General features: G+C 34.3%; 1 protein-coding gene across 1 annotated transcript; it reads left to right on the top strand.

Annotated features, from left to right (window-relative positions):
• The first annotated feature begins 823 nt into the window (after nt 1-823).
• LOC131072254 (laccase-17) lies at nt 824-4732 on the top strand. Its single transcript, XM_058008378.2, has 6 exons — nt 824-1059; nt 1381-1532; nt 1656-1900; nt 2607-2735; nt 3128-4075; nt 4392-4732. Exons 1-6 carry the CDS (start codon nt 940-942, stop codon nt 4520-4522), a joined length of 1725 nt encoding a protein of 574 aa, XP_057864361.2. The 5' UTR covers nt 824-939; the 3' UTR covers nt 4523-4732.
• Nucleotides 4733-20668: the final 15936 nt, after the last annotated feature.

Below are 20668 nucleotides of genomic sequence, written 5' to 3'. Positions count from 1 at the left end.
TAAGCTCAATCTCTTGAACTCGCAAGTAGTTTCTATATCTGATTATGTAAGATTTGTTTACTATCAATATTTCAGATTACACTCTATAATCCATCATAGAAAAAATTAGAAAAATAAAATAAGATCAAATTCTTTTATTTTTTTCCCATTCACACAACAACATTTAGATAAAAACTAAAGTAAACACAACCCACAAATTAGAATGACATAAATTGACCAGTCACAACCCACAAATTAGAATGACATAAATTGACCAGTCACTACCCAATTGAATCCAAACAAATCATCCCATTAACAAACCATCCCATTAGGGTACTATTACTCAATTTTCATTGTCCTGCAACGGTAAAACTAGTTGTTGCGTGTAGGGATGATCAATATAATGGACGCCACGGAGATTGTACCAAGGAGAACTTAACTTGACAATCTGGAACCAATGGATGTCCGCCATTGCTTGTTCTACAAGAATTAACTACTTAACTGGAAAAATGTGGAATAGCTAAATATGAGTAGTTGGTGCACCTACACATGCTTACAAAGATAGATTAATGGCATTGAAACTCAAGTTGGTGGCTAATGGGCTAACGTTTTACTTTACTGTCACTCTAGGCTACAGGAGATAACATGCGAAGCAAAAGAAGACACGAGAATAAAACAGACATGAGATAACAAAGACAGTTAGAAAGCATAATACTAATATGGATGTGTATCTGGTGTTCAAGATTGACATTGCTTACCAACCCACCAAACAAAACTACAAGGGACCTCACAACCAATTGGTTCTCTGTGTGTATATATACTCACATAGTTTTCTGGTCAGGAGACAGAAGCAATTAATTTCTTTTTCCCAGTTTGAATTCAGATCATACTGTACTTGACAGAGGTTATTATAGTCTGCAAAAGAAAGGCTAAAGTTCGACTGCTTAGAGTTTCATCATTATGGCAATGACCAGGTTTAGGATATATGGTGGCCTGGTTTATCCACTTTTAGCATTGGCGTTTGTTGGTCATCTTGCATGGGGAAAGCACTTGGGTGTTACCCGACACTATAAATTCGACGTGGGTTTTAAGTTTTCTATAGATTATTTTAAGCCAAAGCAGAAGTTTCTATGCTATGGAATGAGTTAGAATATTTGGAAGAGATATAAGATTTTTGCAGTTTATAATGACATTAAAATGTATATGTTTCTAAATTTAATTGTGTGGTATGTTTTTCGTATTTTTTATTGTGACGATGGATCATGAAATGTGATCTGAAATGTTGATATTAATAACACAATTGAATTTAGAAGCACAATACATTTTAATATTTTAAAAAGATTTAATTTATTGAATTCTGTTCTCTTGAATCTAATTTAATTTATTCTCTTCAATGTGCAGATTCAAATGAAAAATGTGACACGCCTTTGCCATACAAAGCCTCTGATAACTGTGAATGGGCAGTTCCCAGGACCTACATTATATGCTCGGGAAGGTGACAGAGTGTTAGTCAAAGTGACAAATCGTGTGAACAATAATGTTACTATTCATTGGTATGTTGTAGAAAAATGGCAAAGGATTAAGTTTTGGCATTGGTGAATTTGAATATCTTTATATATTGGCAGGTCAAAGCACTTGTTTTTAAAATTCTTCATCTTTTATATATTTGTTTTCAGGCATGGAATTCGGCAGCTTAGATCTGGATGGGCTGATGGTCCTGCATATGTCACTCAGTGTCCAATTCAAACAGGGCAGAGCTATGTTTACAAGTTTACCATCAAAGGGCAGAGAGGAACACTGTGGTGGCATGCCCACATTTCATGGTTGCGTGCAAGTTTGTATGGGCCCATTATCATCTATCCTAAAAACCATTCATCTTACCCATTTCCAAAGCCCCACCATGAAGTGCCTATTCTTTTCGGTAAACATAACCACCTTGGCTTCTAAAAACTAAATTTTGGGCACAACGTTTTGAATTGCATTTTATTCTTTATAATTAAATAAAGTAATGATTTTAATATTGGAATTCAATTGATTAGTTTTTGAGTTAAATTCATTTATCTATATTTCGTGAGTAGTGATTCACATGATCTAGATGTAACGAGTCTTAAGTGGATCATTCATTCTCGTGACTTAAATGTATTGAGTGCTAAGTGGATCATTCATTCTCATTAGAGATAGGTTCATGTTAACCACTACTCGGGAAATATGGATCAATCAAACAAAGTTACGAATGAATGATCCACTTAACATTGACTGCATCTAAGTCATACGAACCATGACCTATGAAATATGGGTCAACCATAACTTATGAAATATAGATCAATAAATTTGACTCAAACTTTATACATTAGAATTTTTATATCATAACTTGATATAACAAAAAAAATTAAACAAAATTAAAAAGTACTTTTAATTTTTTATCATTCAATGATAAATGTAAAAAGATGATTATGAACATTAATACTAAAAGTTTATTATAGTTTTTCCAATATAAATTCATCTGTATGGACCATAAAAGATACATTGGAAATTCATTTATACAGAGTATGAAAATCTAATGCTCTTGTTCAAAGGTAATTTAAGTTAAAACAACAAAAATATTGGTGATTTGTTGTTCCTTGCAGGGGAATGGTGGAATGCAGACACAGAGACTGTTATCAATCAAGCAATGCAAAATGGCGGGGGTCCTAATGTATCAGATGCATACACAATCAATGGACTCCCTGGACCGTTGTATAACTGCTCTGCTAAAGGTGAAGATAATAGACTCCTGATTTATTGACTGATAATATAACGATGTAGGATCAAGCATAAACAGCCTAAATGCCGAGCATCTTATTTTTTGGGATATTGTAATCAATTCGTCGTTGTTTTTATATTGTGAAAGTGTAGAACTCGTTATCATTTAGGTGATTACTATAACAACTCAAATGTTTAGCATCTTATCTTTCTAGTAGATTGTAATCAATCTTTTTAGCATCTTATCTTCCTAATAGATTGTAATCAATCTTTTTATATCATGAAATTGTCAAACTCATAATCATTTAGGTAACTACTACGACGACTGCCATTACACCAAAAGCCCTTCGACAAGAAATTGTAACTCTAAAATACTGACACTTAAACATGTACATTTTACATGCAGATACATTCAAGCTGAAAGTGATTCCTGGAAAGACTTATCTCCTCCGCATAATCAATGCTGCTCTCAATGATGAATTGTTCTTTGCAATCGCCAACCACACATTAACAGTTGTGGAAGCAGATGCTGTGTATGTTAAGCCATTCCAAACCAATGTCATTCTCATATCTCCCGGGCAGACCACAAACGTGCTCCTCACAGCAAAATCCCAGCCCCCAAATGCCACATTTCTCATGTCTGCCCGCCCTTACGTTACGGGCAGTGGAACATTCGACAATTCAACTACAGTGGGAATTCTAGAATACATTTCCAATTCAATCTCATCCTCTCCTCTAATGAAACCAACCCTTCCAGCCCTGAATGATACCTCATTTGCTGCCAATTTCAGCCAAAAGTTTAGAAGCTTAGCCAGTAAAAAATTCCCCGCAGCTGTTCCTCAGACTGTAGACAGAAAATTTCTATTCACAGTTGGGTTGGGGTTAAATCCATGCCCAAAGGGACAAACATGCCAAGGACCCAATGGCACAAAATTTGCAGCCTCCATTAACAACATATCTTTCGTTCTTCCCACCACAGCTCTTCTTCAAGCTCACTTCTTTAGGCAATCCAAAGGAGTTTATACTACAAGATTCCCTGACAATCCCCCATTCCCTTTCAATTACACAGGCACTCCTCCCAACAACACAAGAACTCTGAATGACACAAGGCTGAAAGTGATTCCATTCAACAGCAGCATAGAACTTGTTCTTCAAGACACCAGTGTTGTAGGGCCAGAGAGCCATCCTCTGCATCTTCATGGTTACAATTTCTTCGTTGTGGGTCAAGGAGTAGGAAACTACAATCCAAGAACTGACCCATCTAATTTCAATTTGGTGGATCCAGTAGAAAGAAACACAGTTGGGGTTCCTAGTGGAGGTTGGGTGGCCCTTAGATTCCGAGCTGATAATCCAGGTATATTTATTTATAATCCATTTATAGAAATGGTTATCCATTCATCAGAATGCATTATGGTATAAATACATAACTGAAGTTTTGACTTTTCATTGATGACAATTGCTATTTTCCATTTAAGATGATGGTATAGAGAACAAGTTGCAAATGACCCTCATCGATGAGAAGTCAAAACTTCAGTATGTAATATCTAATCATAGATGCCATGATACATTGGATGACTAAATAGTCGTTTCCCTTTTATAAGATTCAATCCAAAATAAGAAATTTTATATTCAATGTTGGATTAATGGAATAAATGTGTTTGTAATTGCAGGGGTGTGGTTCATGCATTGTCATCTGGAAGTTCACACCAGTTGGGGACTGAAAATGGCATGGGTTGTTTTGGATGGCAATGGGAAATCTCAATCCGTTCCTCCTCCTCCCAAAGATCTTCCATCCTGCTGATCACTTAATGTGTTTGCCTTTGTTTTTGTGTATTCTAGTTCTGTGCACCGTGTGCTAAGTGCTTCCACTTGTAATTCTATATACTGTTTTTTAGCAAATTCCAGAGTTTGAAGAAGAAAAATGGTCTGTCCAATGGTGAAATTCAGACACAAATTGAATTTGTATGAAAGGAAGATGATAAAACAATAGATTGACTCAAAATTGATTTCACATTGTTGTTGTTAATAAGTTGGCATTGTATCCCTAAAATTATTAATTTGTTTTGTATCCATTGGGTGAATAAGCTGGCCTAACTAGGCTTTTGTCATAACGAGATAGGCTTAACTGGTTTCGAGTATCTTGTTCATAAATGGTTAAAGCTTGAAAAAACATGCATTTAAAGTTATTACCATTTCTTGGTTTTAGTCTTTGTCCTCATTAATGAAGGGGAATAGAATTTTGTCAAAATGGTCGGCTCAACGAAACATTTCAATCAATACAACGCCACTAAATAATGAAAACACCGAGTGAGCTAACTAATTTCCGGAAGAGTCAAATGTAATCATGATAATATCGTTAGACTAAAGTTTAATATGCATAAGCATAGATCGATTTGATGGGCTCATTAAGAACCTTTCAATCTTTTAGATTATTTAATTGTAACTGGATAAAAGAAGAATAAAAACACTTAAAAGGAGTAAAAATTTATTCAAAACAAGAAGAATACTAAGCAAAGATATTAACCAACCCTATCAATCTCCACCAAGTTGTCCAATTCTTGGGACAAATTAGGGGGTAATTGGCTCCGATCCACAATATTCCAACTATACATTGGATCCGAGGCCCATTTGGCCAAACAATCCGCAACACCATTCCATTCTCTAAGCACATGATTAAAAGTCATTGAATCCAAAGAAGCACACAAATTAAGAATTTGTTTAATAACCAAAGCATGCTGCCAGTAGACATCATCTAGCTGCCGCTTGTTCAACAAAGTCACCAAAATTTGAGAATCAGACTCACAAATGATCTTTTGCCACCCTAGAGCACAACTCCGCTCAACAACATATAATATGGCAAGTGCTTCCATCAAACTGTTAGAATGCAAGCCCTTGTAAATAAAGAAAAAAACTTGAACAACACCAGAACTAAAGATGTTAGATGTTAATTAGTAACTTTATTTAATGTGTAACTAATAGTACAATGTATAGGTAATTGTAATGAGTGTAATTTTTAATTAATTACAAGTTATAAAAGAGACTATATATGTTTTTAATAGAAGTTATTGTACACGTATATAACTTGGAGGTTGGAGTCTATTATTGATTGAGTTAGTTTGTTATTTGAGGTTGAAATTGCATGTAGATGGTCTTATGAAAGGAGATTTATACATTATTTTGTATGTGAATATAATATTGGTAGTTAACTTTCAAAGAGATATGTAGATCCACTAAATACTTGATCCATGAGCTTGCAATGAATATCAAGAGCAAGAGCTTGGGATTATGAATTGTTAAAGTCAACGCTATTTTGAGTCGGAGTTGACAATGACTACCATGAGTAACTAGAACGATTCAAAAAAGTATTGCCTACGGAAATCTTTACAAATCACTTGATGCACTTTGGCTAAACTCTTAATTGCATAAGATCTTTTTGGAAAATATATTGAGAAAATCTCTTTGATAGATTATCTAGATTAGTTCCTCTACTTCTTCATTTATACAACATTGCAAATTGATTCCTTATATATTCTTTTGGGAATTTATTAATATGTATCCATTTAATTTTAATGAATAATTTTGTCATTTGATATATAGACATATTCTTATAAGTTGACTTAATTATTGTGTTTATTTGATATATATATGACATGATTAGTAAACACACACACAAATTGTGTTATTTCAGCATTCACCATTGGATTAGTTTGAATTTATTTTTTGTTTTCCTATAAAGTCCTAAAATAATATTAAAAACAATGAATGTTTTTTTTAAAGTGCCCGATAAACTTTTTAACATGATTGATGACTTTGGCATGACACACCCTCCAGCCCCACGTGAAACACTTTTGACCCAGAGCTACACCACTGGATTAGTTTGATTTTCTTTTTGTTTTCCTATAAAGTCCTAAAATAATACTAAAAACAATAAATGTTTTATTTAAGTGCTTGGTAAACTTTTTAACGTGCCCTGTTACATTGGCATGACACACCCTCTAGCCCCACATGAAACACTTTTGACCCCAAGCTATGAACCGGTGATGTGGGACCTCATCCTCATTTAGCAAAGCTTAGGCTCAAACTTGCGAGCACTATGGATTGGTGAAGGCACAAGATTGAAATCACAAAGGCTAAGTGGGGGTTTGAACCTTGGTGGTCACAACAACACCACCACCACTTTAACAAACACACTATGGGAAGAACCCAAAAAAACAATGAATGTTTTGGTAAAGCATTTAAAATTTTATTTCTTAAAAAAAAGTTATAATTTGTGATTAATTAAAAATAGTGTGGACTTTGATTTTTATAATATAATTGTTTATATTAAATATTAGCCTTTAAAAAACTAATTTATATTTCTTATTAAAAACGTATAATAAAATTTGTTGATGGGTTTTTGGTTTGTTGATGAAGTTGAATGGTTGACATCATGTGATCATGGTCCAAATGATTTTGATAGAATGAATACCTCCTAATTCTTGAATCTTAACCAAAGAAATTACAACTTAAAAGACTCTTATTCATGTATCTGATAGCTAAAAGTATATATATTTTTTCAACTTTCTATGAGAGTTTCAATTATTGATAATATAGAACGAGGACTATGAGAAAAAAGTGAACATTTTTCTTAATTGAGTGAAATAAATCCCTAAGCATTAAAAAACAATGAATCATATGATGCCATATCAACGCACAAGTATCAGTCTAACTTTTTTTTGGACTGTTTTGGACACCTTGGCAAAAAGCATATTGATGTTGCATCATATTTGATAATGCGGCCTTGAAACCTTAGTTATAAGCAAGGACTTGCCAAATACGTTGTGGTAAAAAATTGAGAGTGATTTAAAATTTTTACATATAATTTTGAAAAATGCAAAATTAGAATATTCTACTACTAGATCCTCTCCATTATCTATTCCCAACTCTTGTCATGATATATTAGAGTTCAAAAAATCTTGTAAATCTTCATTTCGGGCACTTGCATTAGACAACATTCTACACAGACCAATAATTGAGTATAAAGTGCAATTGCTACATTGTCAGTCGGTATTCATGCTTCAAACTTGATATCACTTCCTTGTAGATGAGTTTGTCATGGCTTGTAGTAGTTTTATGCAAAAGATAATTTTGTAAAACTAAAATTGATGCTTCGTGAAAAATTGGGAAAAGTGTGAGGGAGGTGGGATTGAGAGTTGCATACCTTGATTTTTTAGAGAGACAACTATTGTAATCGAGCTTCTTTTGTTTTTCCTTATAATTGAATTGTCTAATTTAAATAAATAGTGAAAACACAAAGTTTAATGTAATATAGATAACTGGATAGTAAATCAAAATAATTAGATGAATAGAATAAATATGAAATTTTAGTAGAAAATTTAGAACTTTTATAAATTGCTAAAACTCAAAAACACAAATTCAGTCTAACAAACTGTATGGAAATATTGATATACTAATATAGAAATGCTAAATACATCTGTATCCACTTAAGTTTCACCTCAGAGATTAAACCTGCAAACTCATTAGTCTATCATGCAAATATAACTCAAGTTTCAACCAATGAAACAACATGAAATGGAAAAGCAAATGAAATTGTTATACCTTCATGGATTATTTTTCATTGTGTCCTAACCCCATTGTTCTTGGTCGCAGATGATTTTTCTCGCAGACAAGCACTGGTAGCTTCCAAGATGGCAAGTGTGGAATAGATTGATAATTGATATGATATGCAAAGATAAATTATGATAATGATTTATGCTAAATTACTCAAAAACAACTAAAAATGCTAAGCACATGAACTCACAAATGCAAAGATAAAGACTCCTATAATGACTGTAAGATTAGCTATTAGTTTAAAAAATGGCTTAGGAGACCTCTATTTATAGATTTTTGAGTGCATAAGCTTAGGTGGCAGAGATCAATGGTCATGATTAAATCTTGCAATTTGGATGGCTATGAGCAAGAGGTTGAGATCATGTGAGAGAGAAAGGTGTAAGATGTTCCCCCTACACCTACAGGATGGAGGAAAATGTGGAAGGAGAAACCAAGTGTTATTCATCTCACCTTGACTAAGAATGAAGACTGAGAGAATATAGGATAGTTGGAGAAGATTTAGGGATAAGAGGACAAGTGGACTCAACTTCCTCCAAAGATGTAGGAAGGTTGGAGAGAATATAGGAAGGTTGAGGAATGTGTGTACGCACACATTATTTGAAGAATACAATGAATGTTGAAGATAATGATGCATATTAATATTAAAATATTAATCTTTAGCCACATGATGGATGAGTTCGAAAAGAAGAAGTGATGTGGACATGAGGGTGAGTTGGAAAAGGGAGATTAAATAATTAAGGAATTATTTAATTGAGAAGACTATACGATAGTGGATAGAAGAATAATTAAACATTAGATATTTAATTAATTGATTAGAAGAAAAGCTAAATGAATTAATTAATAAAATATTTCAATTAAATTAATTAATAGAAGAATATGAAACAAATTAAATAAATTAATCTTTTCAAATTAACTATTTAATAGAAGAATAATTATTAAATAAATATAAAATATTTATTTAATTTCTCATAGCCAATTTTATGTGTATACATTTTGCCCCTCTTTGAAATGATGTTGAAACAACATTGTTTCAAAGATTAAATCAAGTCTCGATAATGAGCCTAACGAAGATAAAAATCTTGATTGTGTGCCCCCTTGGGAGATTGATCGTGAAATTGTTGAAAAATTTGATTGAGCGATTGATCTCACGATAATTGATTGAAAAGATTTGATTAAACATAGGCCTCTCAATTAAATTAATTTTTGAAAAACAAATAAAATTGCCCCACTTTTGAAATAATTAATTACCCCTTCAAAAATAAAAAAGGGTAATAATAAAATTAACCTAGGTCAATTTTATCCTCATTTGCAAATTCGTCATCTTTTGGAGAGAAAAGAAATTGGAGTGCTGAGCTGGCAAAATGGTGATCCTGTTCGAGAGCCATTGATTGGAGTGCATTCGTTGATACTAGAGACTTGTTGAGTACGACCCACCAGTGAGTGACCTATCCTGACCTTGGTTTTTTAATTTTTGTATAATTTTTAGTGATTTATGCATGATTTAGGATAAATGTAATTTTTTTTTCGATTTTCGCACTTAGGTTTAGCGCATTTGTTTAGGATTTTAGTGCATATGTTGTTTTGGTTCATGCATTTGAAAGTTTAGCGCATTTGTCTTGTATGTTCATGCCTTTGCTGGGTTTGTTAGCGCATTTGAAGATTTAGCGCCTGTGCTTAATACATTAGCACTTTTGACTGCTATGTTAGCACATTCACCTATTTTAGCGCGTTTGCTCGTTATATTCACGCATTTTACTTCTGTTTTAGCGCTTTTGTTTGTTTTAGCGTCTGTGTTGAATATGATAGCGCTTTTGTTCAAAATTGAATTTTCGTGATTTTGGCAATGTTAAAATTCAAGCAGATGAATTTGATTAGATGATTGATGTGTGATTTTAGATAGATTGACTGACAATTGATTTGATTATTGATTGAATGAATATATAGATTGTTGATTGATTGAGTAGATAGACTGTTTGATAGAAGCTCGAAGAGAAGATTTAGTCTTGATGAAGAGCTTAATTTGTTAATCATTTGATTGATAGCCCGATTTGCTTGATAGAAAAGATTAGATTGAATGCTGATTTGATTGATAGAATAAATGATTGATAGAAAACTTGTGTTATTAAACAAGAGAAATTAGATGTTCTCCAGTGTCGAGAAAAATTCCCAGCAATGTGCCATTTAGTCCCAGAGTTGACTCAGGATGAGATTACACATATTTATGCCTGTGGATTACGTCACCTCTTATACATGCCAGATATTACACATAATAGGGGTTTATTGACTACATTAGCTGAGAGATGGCACATTGAGCATAACATGTTTCACCTACCCACTGGTGAGATTAGTGTGACACTTGAGGATGTCTATAGGATCCTCCACATCCCTATGACTGGCCAACTTGTCTAGTACGACCACCAGGATCTTGGTTGGACCGAAGCGTGCATGACAATGTTCGGTGATGAGAGAATTGATGGGGGAGAGATTCAATTGGAGGATATGATCATGCATTATGAGACTCTCCTAGTGGTTCTTACAGGCTTGATTGGCTGGTTTATTTGTCCTAATAAGAGATCTCGAGGTTTTTCCATTGGATGGAGATGGATCTTGCAAAGCATGATGCAACATCATACTCGGTATGCATGGGGTGTGTGTATGCTTGCACATTTATATCATGATCTACATCGGGTTGTTTATGATGGCGGAGCTAGTCTCTTGTTTGGATGCACACTGCTTCAGGTCTGGTGCTGGGAGAACATTGCTATTACCTGACCTAATCATGATAGAGTTCGCGGTGATGGCCAACCATTTGTATATTTGTATATAGGTATCATTACTCAGCCTAAGCTTGGTAAGCTTAAGTATTGGCAATGGGTTTTAGATTCTATGGACATTGTGATTTGGAGGCCATATATTGATTGTGAGCCTTGGTTGGAGGACACTTGGATGTTGCCATTGATTTTGCAGAATAGGTATTTGATTGGCCGCACTCCTTATATCATTGAGAGATAGTTATTTGGTTGCATTTTGAGACAGTTTGGTATTATTCAACACATGTCTTGTGGTGTTGCCATGTATGCATGATGATACAAGGATAGGCGAGATTGGGATCCTTCATCATCCATTGAGATAACATATGCAAAGTTTTTGGTTGTTCTGTTTGTAGCATATTATTTAAGATCACACATTCTGGATGCGGGGATTACAACAGATTATGCTCAGTACCTTCTTGCACACCCCTTTCCGCGCATTACTGATCCTCCTCCCAGCTCAAGAGATGAGGAGGATGATTCAGATGATCCTATTGTCCGATGGCAGAGACAAAGGTGAGAGCTTAGAGCCGCATGAGAGGCAGGGGGAGATGGGGGGGATGAGGGTGGAGATGGGAGAGGAGGGAGATGAGGATGGAGGGGAGGCCAGGTGAGAGTGCGAGGAGGACCTTTTGGACAGATTGGGAGAGTTGGGAGGCCACTTCCTATGGCAGGGAGAGACATAGGCAGAGGAGGGTTTGGAGCAGCGAGAGGATTACCCTCTCTAGGATTAGGCAGAGGTGGAGGATTGGACATAGGTCAAGGGAGGGATTGATTTCAGTTAGATCTGTCCAAATCTAGGGGTGATTGCAGCTTAGGGTGGTTGGGATGAGGGGGAGGAGGATTCAGACGATCATGTGCCCCTCATTCAGCAATGGATTATGAGAGATACTCTAGTGGAGACTCCAATAGGTGGAGAGGGAGGTGGTGATGATGCCATGCTAGATATACCTCAGTAGGAGAGCATACATGACCTTAGAGCACAAATTGATCAACTCAGGGCACAGGTTCAGATGCTCACTATTGAGAGAGACATAGCTGTGAGGAGATACCAGCATACACAGGCTACTTTGGATCATATTCAACAGGTTGGTTTTGACACTCTCTCAGCTGATATTGTTAGAGCAATGTACCGAGCTGGGAAGGAGACATTGTATTGGTGGCGATGATATGAGGATCTAGTCTCTAATAGCCAGAGAGTAGGGATCTATGCGACTACTCCTATATCCGGTAGGATGGATACTGGTAGTGGTGGGGTTATGGGGCCTCCTCAAAGGAGTAGGGATCGAGGAGTAGTGCCATCAGGAGGATCATCTCACCCACAACCATAGAGACAGACATAGTTAGGTGGGAGTGGTACAAGGTAGCCATGAGACTTGATTTGATATTATGAGACATTTGTATGTTATTGATTATTTCTTTGATATCAATGTATACTTGGACTTTTATTGTTTTATGATTATATGCAAACATGGACGCTATATGATACTGATGATTGATGATTTATTATGCATGCTACTATGATGGTGATGACCTATATGCATTGATTACATGGATGATGCTTTACTGATCTATATATGCAGTAATTTCATGGATGATGTAATGATGATCTTTCCTTTCCTTTATATTCCATGATGTTATCTTGATGATATTATAATGATCTATGTGATGTGATTATGATATTTATATATGCTTGACATGATCTATATGAAAATGATGAAAATATGAAATGATTTACTTGACCTATATGAAAATGATTATATATGCAAATGGATGTTTATTTCTATTTCTTGATGTATATGCATGTGATGATAAGATGATGAAATGATTTAGTTGAAATGCATTTGATTTTTGATTTGATGATTATGGATGTAAATGTAAATGCTTATAATGATTAAATGATGAGATATAAATAATGATAGGATTAATGAAAAAATGAAACTAATGATAATTGGATGCAAAAGATGATAATGATGAATCTAACTAATAATGATATGATGAATGCAAATGACTATGAATGAAAACTTAATACGATTGAAATGAATGCATCTGATAAATGATGAATAGTGAATGACATGATGATTATGATAACATTCAAACCTAATGATTTAAAAGATGAAATGAACCTAATTAATTAAATACAATCTAATGTAATTTATCATGATCAATGCAATTATTATTATTTTTTTGTCCAAATATAGTCAATCTTTATTTTGACCGTTGATCTCAAATGAAATGCTTATAATGCAACTGATAAATGAATGCTTATAATGTAGATGATAAATGAATCTAAATGATACTTCCATTCCTCACATGCTTTCTTGTAACAGTCCTCGATTTCATCATTGAACTTTTAAATGTTGTAAGAAAATATAAGCAACTTGACATAATGATTCAAGCTGACCTGAGTGCTTCTTACATGAATTTTGATATAGCAAGTTTATACAAGCAACTTGATATAATGAATCAAGTTGACTTGAGTATTTCTTGCAAAATAGACAAGAATTATCCCCTTTCATGCATGACTTGGAACATCCTCCATGATCTTTTGCCAATCATATCCTTAGACAAGTACATACCTTACTACGAGATAAACCACATACAACAAAAAAAGAAAATAATCATGCCCCATCATAGCTCCTCTAGTCTTGGACACCATCAAGTTGTGTAAGGCACATGATTAACGAAAATCAAGATATAAACACTGAATCTTGTGAGTCATACATATGTTCTCATGGTCATTAACTGATATAATCATCTTGATGAATGATCATTGATAATCCTTCATTACTTGCTGGTTGAATCTTTGTATTCCGAATTTCACGATCCAATTGTTACAAATGTCTTGATCTTTGTTGCCTTGTTGTTTATCGTCTGTTTCAAAACCCTAGGTGTTTTTGGTTTTTCTAAGTTTTCCGAATGTTTTTGGATTTTCGAAGCTTTTAAAGATACCCTTAACAAAAGGAGTTTAGGATTTTGCCCCCAACGAAAACACACTTTATTATGGATGTACAAAGGATGATCCAAACCATGGTGGGATACAACTGCATATTGATTGATTCTAATAAAATCCAAGACAGTGACTACAATAAGTATATCAAAGATTGACAACTGTTTGATAAGCTGCATATTTCCTACTAATGGTTCAAAGCGATGAATGTGAAAGATATAACTGATATGCAAGGGTAGGTGGATGCGAGTAGATGGGCTAGAATGGATAAATGGGCAAAGTGATCTCATAGGTGGAAGAGCCCACTTTTAGATAGCGCCTATTTACCAGGTTTTCACTATCTAAATTTATTGCTTTTTTTTCCATACTTGATTTTTTTTGTAATTGTTTTCGCTGTTTTTCACTGTTTTTGTATTTTTCTCTTTTTATGCTTTTTAGGGATTTTTACTACTTTTCTGCTTTTTAAGCTTTTTTTGCCTTTTCACTGTTTTTGGTATTTTCTCTTTCTGTTGATACTTTTAAGCATAGAATTTCTTCAGATGCATAGTGATGCTCTGCAAAATGGACAATGTTGGTTAAGATAAACACAACACAAGAAACAAAATAAATCAATTGTTAGATGTTAGTGTTAGAAATCACCAATTAAAAACTATCCTAAGCAAGCATATCAAGAAAGATACTACTAAACAAAAAGAAAGCTTAAGGAATCTACAAAAAGTAACTAAACTTCTCCATATGCTCTCTATCATACTGGTAGCTTCTCCTTCCTTATTCCTCTCCTCTCCAAGTTCCAAACTAGTGTAGCTCTCAACAACTTTTGCACTATGGATGCTTATGGAGGTTTGAGATTGAAATGTTTATTCTAAAATGCTATGCAAATGTGAATAAAAACTAATATTAGATGCTATGATGCTAAAATGATTTATTTTAGGCCAAAATAACAAGATATTAGTGATTTATACTAAATGCTAAATTCTCTATAACTTAGATGCATACAAGTTTTTCAGGATTATGACTATGAATGCTAAATGCTTGAGGCTTTGAAAATGAGGAATGTGAGCTCTATTTATAGGTAAAATGGAGAAATGGATGGTTGAGATTGAGTAATCTCAACAAGGGTCAAGATTGAATGATATTCAATCCACGCGAAGGCTTTCAACCCAATCCCAGGATGACAAGTGTCAATGTGAGATAGGTTGAGAGGAAAGGGAATAAGCATTAAATGCTTGACATGACCTGAGAGTTAACTTGGGAGTTAAGGTCAAGGTTAGGTTGAATGAATAAATTATTTATTCAAAGAATAAAGCTTTTATCCAATGGATAAACTCTTGTGCAAAGGCAAAAGGGATAACCATGGTCAAAGCAATAAATGCTTGAGGAGACACATGAGTGCAAGTTGAATTAACCATAAATGGTTATGTAAGAGCCATTAATGGTCATGTAAGAGCCATTAATGGTTTGGAAGATTTTTAGAGGTTAGATTGTTGAACACACAAAGCATTAAATGCTTTTCAAAGACTTTGAAGTCTTTGAGAAGTGACTCCAAGTTGCTTAGGAATGTGACAATAATTAGTGGCTGGAGTAGGTTAATTAGGAAGGGGTTAGAAGAATCTAGAAGGGGGTTTAGGAATGCAAGTGGATTTGGTGGGTGAGGGAAAATAGGATTTTAATTAAAATAAAATTAATTTATTTCAATAAATGTGTGCAAGTTGCAATTGTAGGAAGATGCAAGTGGGGGGGATAAATGATTTAAATAAATGTTTTATTTAATTTATTTAAAAGAGGAAAAGGGGATTAAATGAAATAAATATGATTTATTCATTTAATTGATTGTGAATTTGGTTTAATGAATTAATTAAAATAAATTGAATAATTTATTTAATTAATAGGAGAATGTTTGAAGATGAATTAATTAAATATTAATTTAATTAACTGATGGCTAGTGGATTTTTAATCAAATAAATACGAAATATTCATTTAATAAAAATGGACAGATTTATGTGACTACACATAGTATTGATAGGCTCATCAAACCAATCTCCTTCTGGCATAGATAATCTATATGCTCTTGAACCATATGCTGCTACCATGATAAAGGAACCTAATCAGTTTGGGTCAAATTTACCTTTCCTTTCTCGATCATGTTGATTTTATGGATTTTCTCTTAGATTTAGATCTCCAATTTCAAAAATGCATGGCTTAGCTTCGTGGTTGCAACATCTCGCCATTATTTTTTGGTATGCTTTCAAATGATCTGAAGCATTTTGGCGACACTCTTGAATCAACTCAAGTTCTTGAAGTCTAGAGACTCGTTCTTCTTCCTTTGGAATAAGACCTTTCAAGGATACTCGTAGAGAAGGTATCTCTAATTCTACTGGTAATATAGATTCTAATCTACAGACTAAGCAATATGGAGTTTCCCTCTTTGGTGTGCGGATGTTGGTTCGATATGCCCAAAGAGAAAGATTTAGCTGAATATGCCAGTCTTTACCAACTTCATTGACTGTTTTCTTCAGGATCTTTAGGGTTGTCTTGTTTGATGCCTCAACTTGACCATTTCCATGTGGATAATATGGTGTAGAAAACCTATGTTGGATATGAAATCGCTCACATAGTTCCTTCACATCTTGATTCTTAAATGGCCTCCCATTATCAGTAATGATGGTCATAGGGACTCCGTAGCGACATATTATGTAATTTAGGATGAATGATGATATTTGTTTTCCTGTCATCTTTGTCAAAGGCACTGCTTCAATCCATTTAGTGAAATACTTAGTAGCAGTTAATATGAACTTATGTCCATTAGAAGATGAAGGATTTATCTTACCCACTAGGTCAAGACCCCATTGGGAGAATGCCCATGATCCTGCCATAGGATATAGTTCTTATGCTGGTGCGTGGATGAGATTCCCATGGATATGACATTGTTTGCATTTCTTGGCATATCTAAATAAATCTCTCTCCATAGTAGGCCAATAGTAACCCAATCGAATAAGTTTCTTAGCCAATGTTAAACCACTTGAGTGCGTGCCACAAATACCTACGTGGACTTCGTTAAGAACTTTCTCAGATTCCTCTCGTTCGAGACATCTTAATAGAGTGCTATCTAGACTTCATCTATATAAGGTATGAACAATGACAGTATATCGAGCTGATTGACGAATACAAATTCTCTTTTGATTGCGGGATAGGTCAGGAGGAAGGATATTCTCTTTTAAGTATTGATAAGTTTGGCTATATAAGGATTGATTGGTTCCAGATATATGGAAAATCATGTGGGTTTTCTGGGATTCAACAGTAGGATGCAAGATAACTTCCACCAAGTATTTGTAACATTGTTGATTCTCTTGATTATGTAAAAGAGATGCTATTGTAGCCATTGCATCTACTGCTTTGTTCTCATTTCGTGGGATTTGAGTGAATGATATTTCTTAAAAGTGTTCTTTAAATTCTTCAACTAGATGTTTATAGGGCATCAAATTTTCATTCTTGGTTTGATAATCATTTTTTTTTCTGGTTGATTATGAGCTGTGAATCACCATAAACATGCAATTCTTTGATGTTCCATTCAATGGCCATTTTGATCCCAATAATCAATGTCTCATATTCTGCAGTGTTGTTTGTGCATGGGAATCGTAGTTTATATGATTTTGGAATTATGTGTCCTTGAGGTGTGATGAACAAAATTCCAACACCTAGTCCATGTTGTGTATAGGAACCATCAAAGTACAAATCCCCAAAAATTGTGCTAATTGTTAGAATGTCTGCATTAGAATTCAATATGCAATGGTGTGTCGTCTTGTAGGGGTAATTCAACCAATCGATCAACAATGACCCATCATTTGATAGATTTCCGATCAATATATTCTATATCAAACTTACTTAGTATCATAACCCATTTAGCCAATCTGCCTATCAAAGTTGGCTTGCTTAACAAATATTTCAGTGGATCTATTTTTGCTATCAATTTTATAGAATGAGTCAACATATAGTGTCACAATTTCTGAGTTGCAAATACAACTACTAGACATGTCTTCTCAACTGATGTATAATTCAATCCATATCCTACAAGTGTTCTACTGATGTAATAAACTACTCTTTCTTTTCCTTCTTCATCAAGCTGTGCTAAGAGAGCTCCTAGTGATACATTTGTTGCTGAAATGTAAATCAACAATGGTTTCCCTTTGATTGGTGATACCAACGCTGGAGGATTAGCCAAATATTCCTTGATTTGCAAAAAATATTCCTCACACTCATGATCCCATTTGAATGGAACATTCTTGTGTAATAGGTGAGTGAAGGGATAACATCTATCTACTAGCTGGGCAACAAATCTTCTGATCGATTGCAATCTCCCTTGTAGAGAACGCAATTGACTTATATTCTTAGGTGACTCCATCTCCTTGATAGCTTTAAATTTTTCAGGATCTACTTCAATTTCACGAGCTGATATAATGTACCCAAGAAGTTTCCCAGAGGTAACCCCAAATGCACATTTCTTCGAATTCAATCTTAACTGATATTGTTCAATCCTATCAAAAATCTTGTCCAAGATGTTCTTTTCTTGTATGAGATTTTGTAATTATGTCATCTACATAATCTTCCATAAATGTATGCATTATGTCATGAAAAATTATTTTCATGACCCTCTGATAAGTTGCTCCTGCATTTTTAAGCCCAAATGACATGACATTCCAACAATAGGTACCCCATGCACAAGTGAATGCTGTATTTTCTTGATCTTCAGGGGCGATTCTTATTTGATTGTACCCTAAGAATCCATCCATTAGGGAAAACATCTCATGTCCTGTGATAAGTCTATAATTATATCAATGTTGGGCAGTGGGAAATCATCTTTGGGACATGCTTTATTCAAATCTTTGAAGTTGGTGCAAACTCTTATGCTTTTATCTAGTTTGGATACTAGTACAATGCTTGAGAGCCACTCTAGATAAGTGATAGGTCTTATGAAACCCACATCTAATAGTTTCTTTAGCTCTATTTTTACAAGAAGAGCGATATGTGGATGCATCTTCCTTAGCTTTTTCTTAATTAGTTTTTCTTTTGGATACACATTGAGTTGGTGCATAATAAGATCTAGATCAAGCCATGACATGTCTCCATAGGACCAAAAAAAATTAATTTGCCTTTGTTTGAATAATTCCATGTATTCTTTCTTTTCTTCATCTGACAATGATGCAACAGGATGAAGGACCTTCAGATCCTTTGGTATACCAATGTTTATTGCATATGTTGGCTCTATCAATATAGCAGATCTTTCTTGAAAAATATGTAGGGAGGTTGTCAAAATTTCCATCTTCTAGCTCCTCGAGGAGGTTTTCCATTAGATACGTACTTTATTTTCCCTCTTGATTGATCTAGTGTTGCCATGAAATGGTTTTCAGCACTAGGTTTTTTGCCTTGTTTTATTTCAATTTTGCAACTCGAAAGTTTGGCACTCTCCTGACTGCAAGAAGTGTTATTCAATTCATCAGTGGAAGATATCTTAGGTGTGATTGGTTAAATGACATTAAGATATATGACTAAGTCATGATCATTGGAAAAGACATCCAATTCAAAGTTTTCTAGGTTATCCCAATCAATCAGTTCTAGATGAAGCAGAGGTAGGTCATAGTCATTGTCATCATTGGGTATTTCAAGGTTCATGATGTAATAATTATAGTTTGGTATAGAATAGGTTATATCATAGATAGAACTCTCTTGAGGATAATCTCTCCCAAGTGCTCTCCAATTAGCTCTAACTAAATCAAGATTGGTATTTTGCGATTCACTCTCAAGTGATTCATCATATGACGTTTGTACCTCAAACAGATGGATTATATCAACACATACATCTTTGATACTACAGGTTCCCTCTTGGTCAATTTCATCAGATTCATTTGTGGCTTGAAGTTGACATACTTGTGCACATGACATAGAGGATTCTTTTGTTATCTTCAGTCTTCTCTCGAACTTAGCTTCTTCTGGACTAACAGTCATTCCTACTTGACTTTCTCTTAGTTCTTCTATAGTTCTTCCATACCTTGGTATCTCTTTCTCAATGTTTGATATAAATTTGATATTATGTGTTTCCTGTGTTGTCATTTCTTTTTCTTTTCTTTGTTGCCTTTCATATGCTTCTTTCCTCTGAATTTTGATTTCTTCTTGTCTTCTTTCCAACTCTATTCTTTGTTTTGTGAAAAGTGTGTCCTCAACTATAACATCAACTTGTTCCTCATCATTTTCTTCACTTGATACATCAGATGATGGATCTGAACCCCATTCATATTCGTTTGAATCTGTTTCTGAATCATTGTCTAGAATCACACCACTATACCTAACAAGAATGTTATATGGTGAGAAGAGTTCTTTGATTTTTTCCGTTTGTTCTTTCACTACTTCTAGAATATCTTGATCAGGTTCCATGTTTGCTTGTATTCCTTGAATGTGTTTGCAAGATTCTTCTTCTCTTTTGATAGCAAGTTCTTCTCGTTGTTTCTCATATTCTTCTTGGTTCTGTTTGTTAGCTATTGTTTTTGCTACTTGATGTATCTTTTCTTGCCATGGTTCTTGTTTA

The sequence above is a fragment of the Cryptomeria japonica genome, chromosome 10 (genome assembly GCF_030272615.1).
Source record: "Cryptomeria japonica chromosome 10, Sugi_1.0, whole genome shotgun sequence".
Lineage (NCBI taxonomy): Eukaryota > Viridiplantae > Streptophyta > Pinopsida > Cupressales > Cupressaceae > Cryptomeria > Cryptomeria japonica.
This window is presented reverse-complemented; position numbering and strand designations above follow the sequence as displayed.

Coding starts and splice junctions, on each gene's coding strand:
- LOC131072254 (XM_058008378.2), top strand. CDS start 940: ATGGCAATGACCAGGTTTAGGATATATGGTGGCCTGGTTTATCCACTT. Junction 1,533..1,655: donor AATAATGTTACTATTCATTG/GTATGTTGTAGA, acceptor ATTTGTTTTCAG/GCATGGAATTCGGCAGCTTA. Junction 4,076..4,391: donor ATTCCGAGCTGATAATCCAG/GTATATTTATTT, acceptor TTGTAATTGCAG/GGGTGTGGTTCATGCATTGT.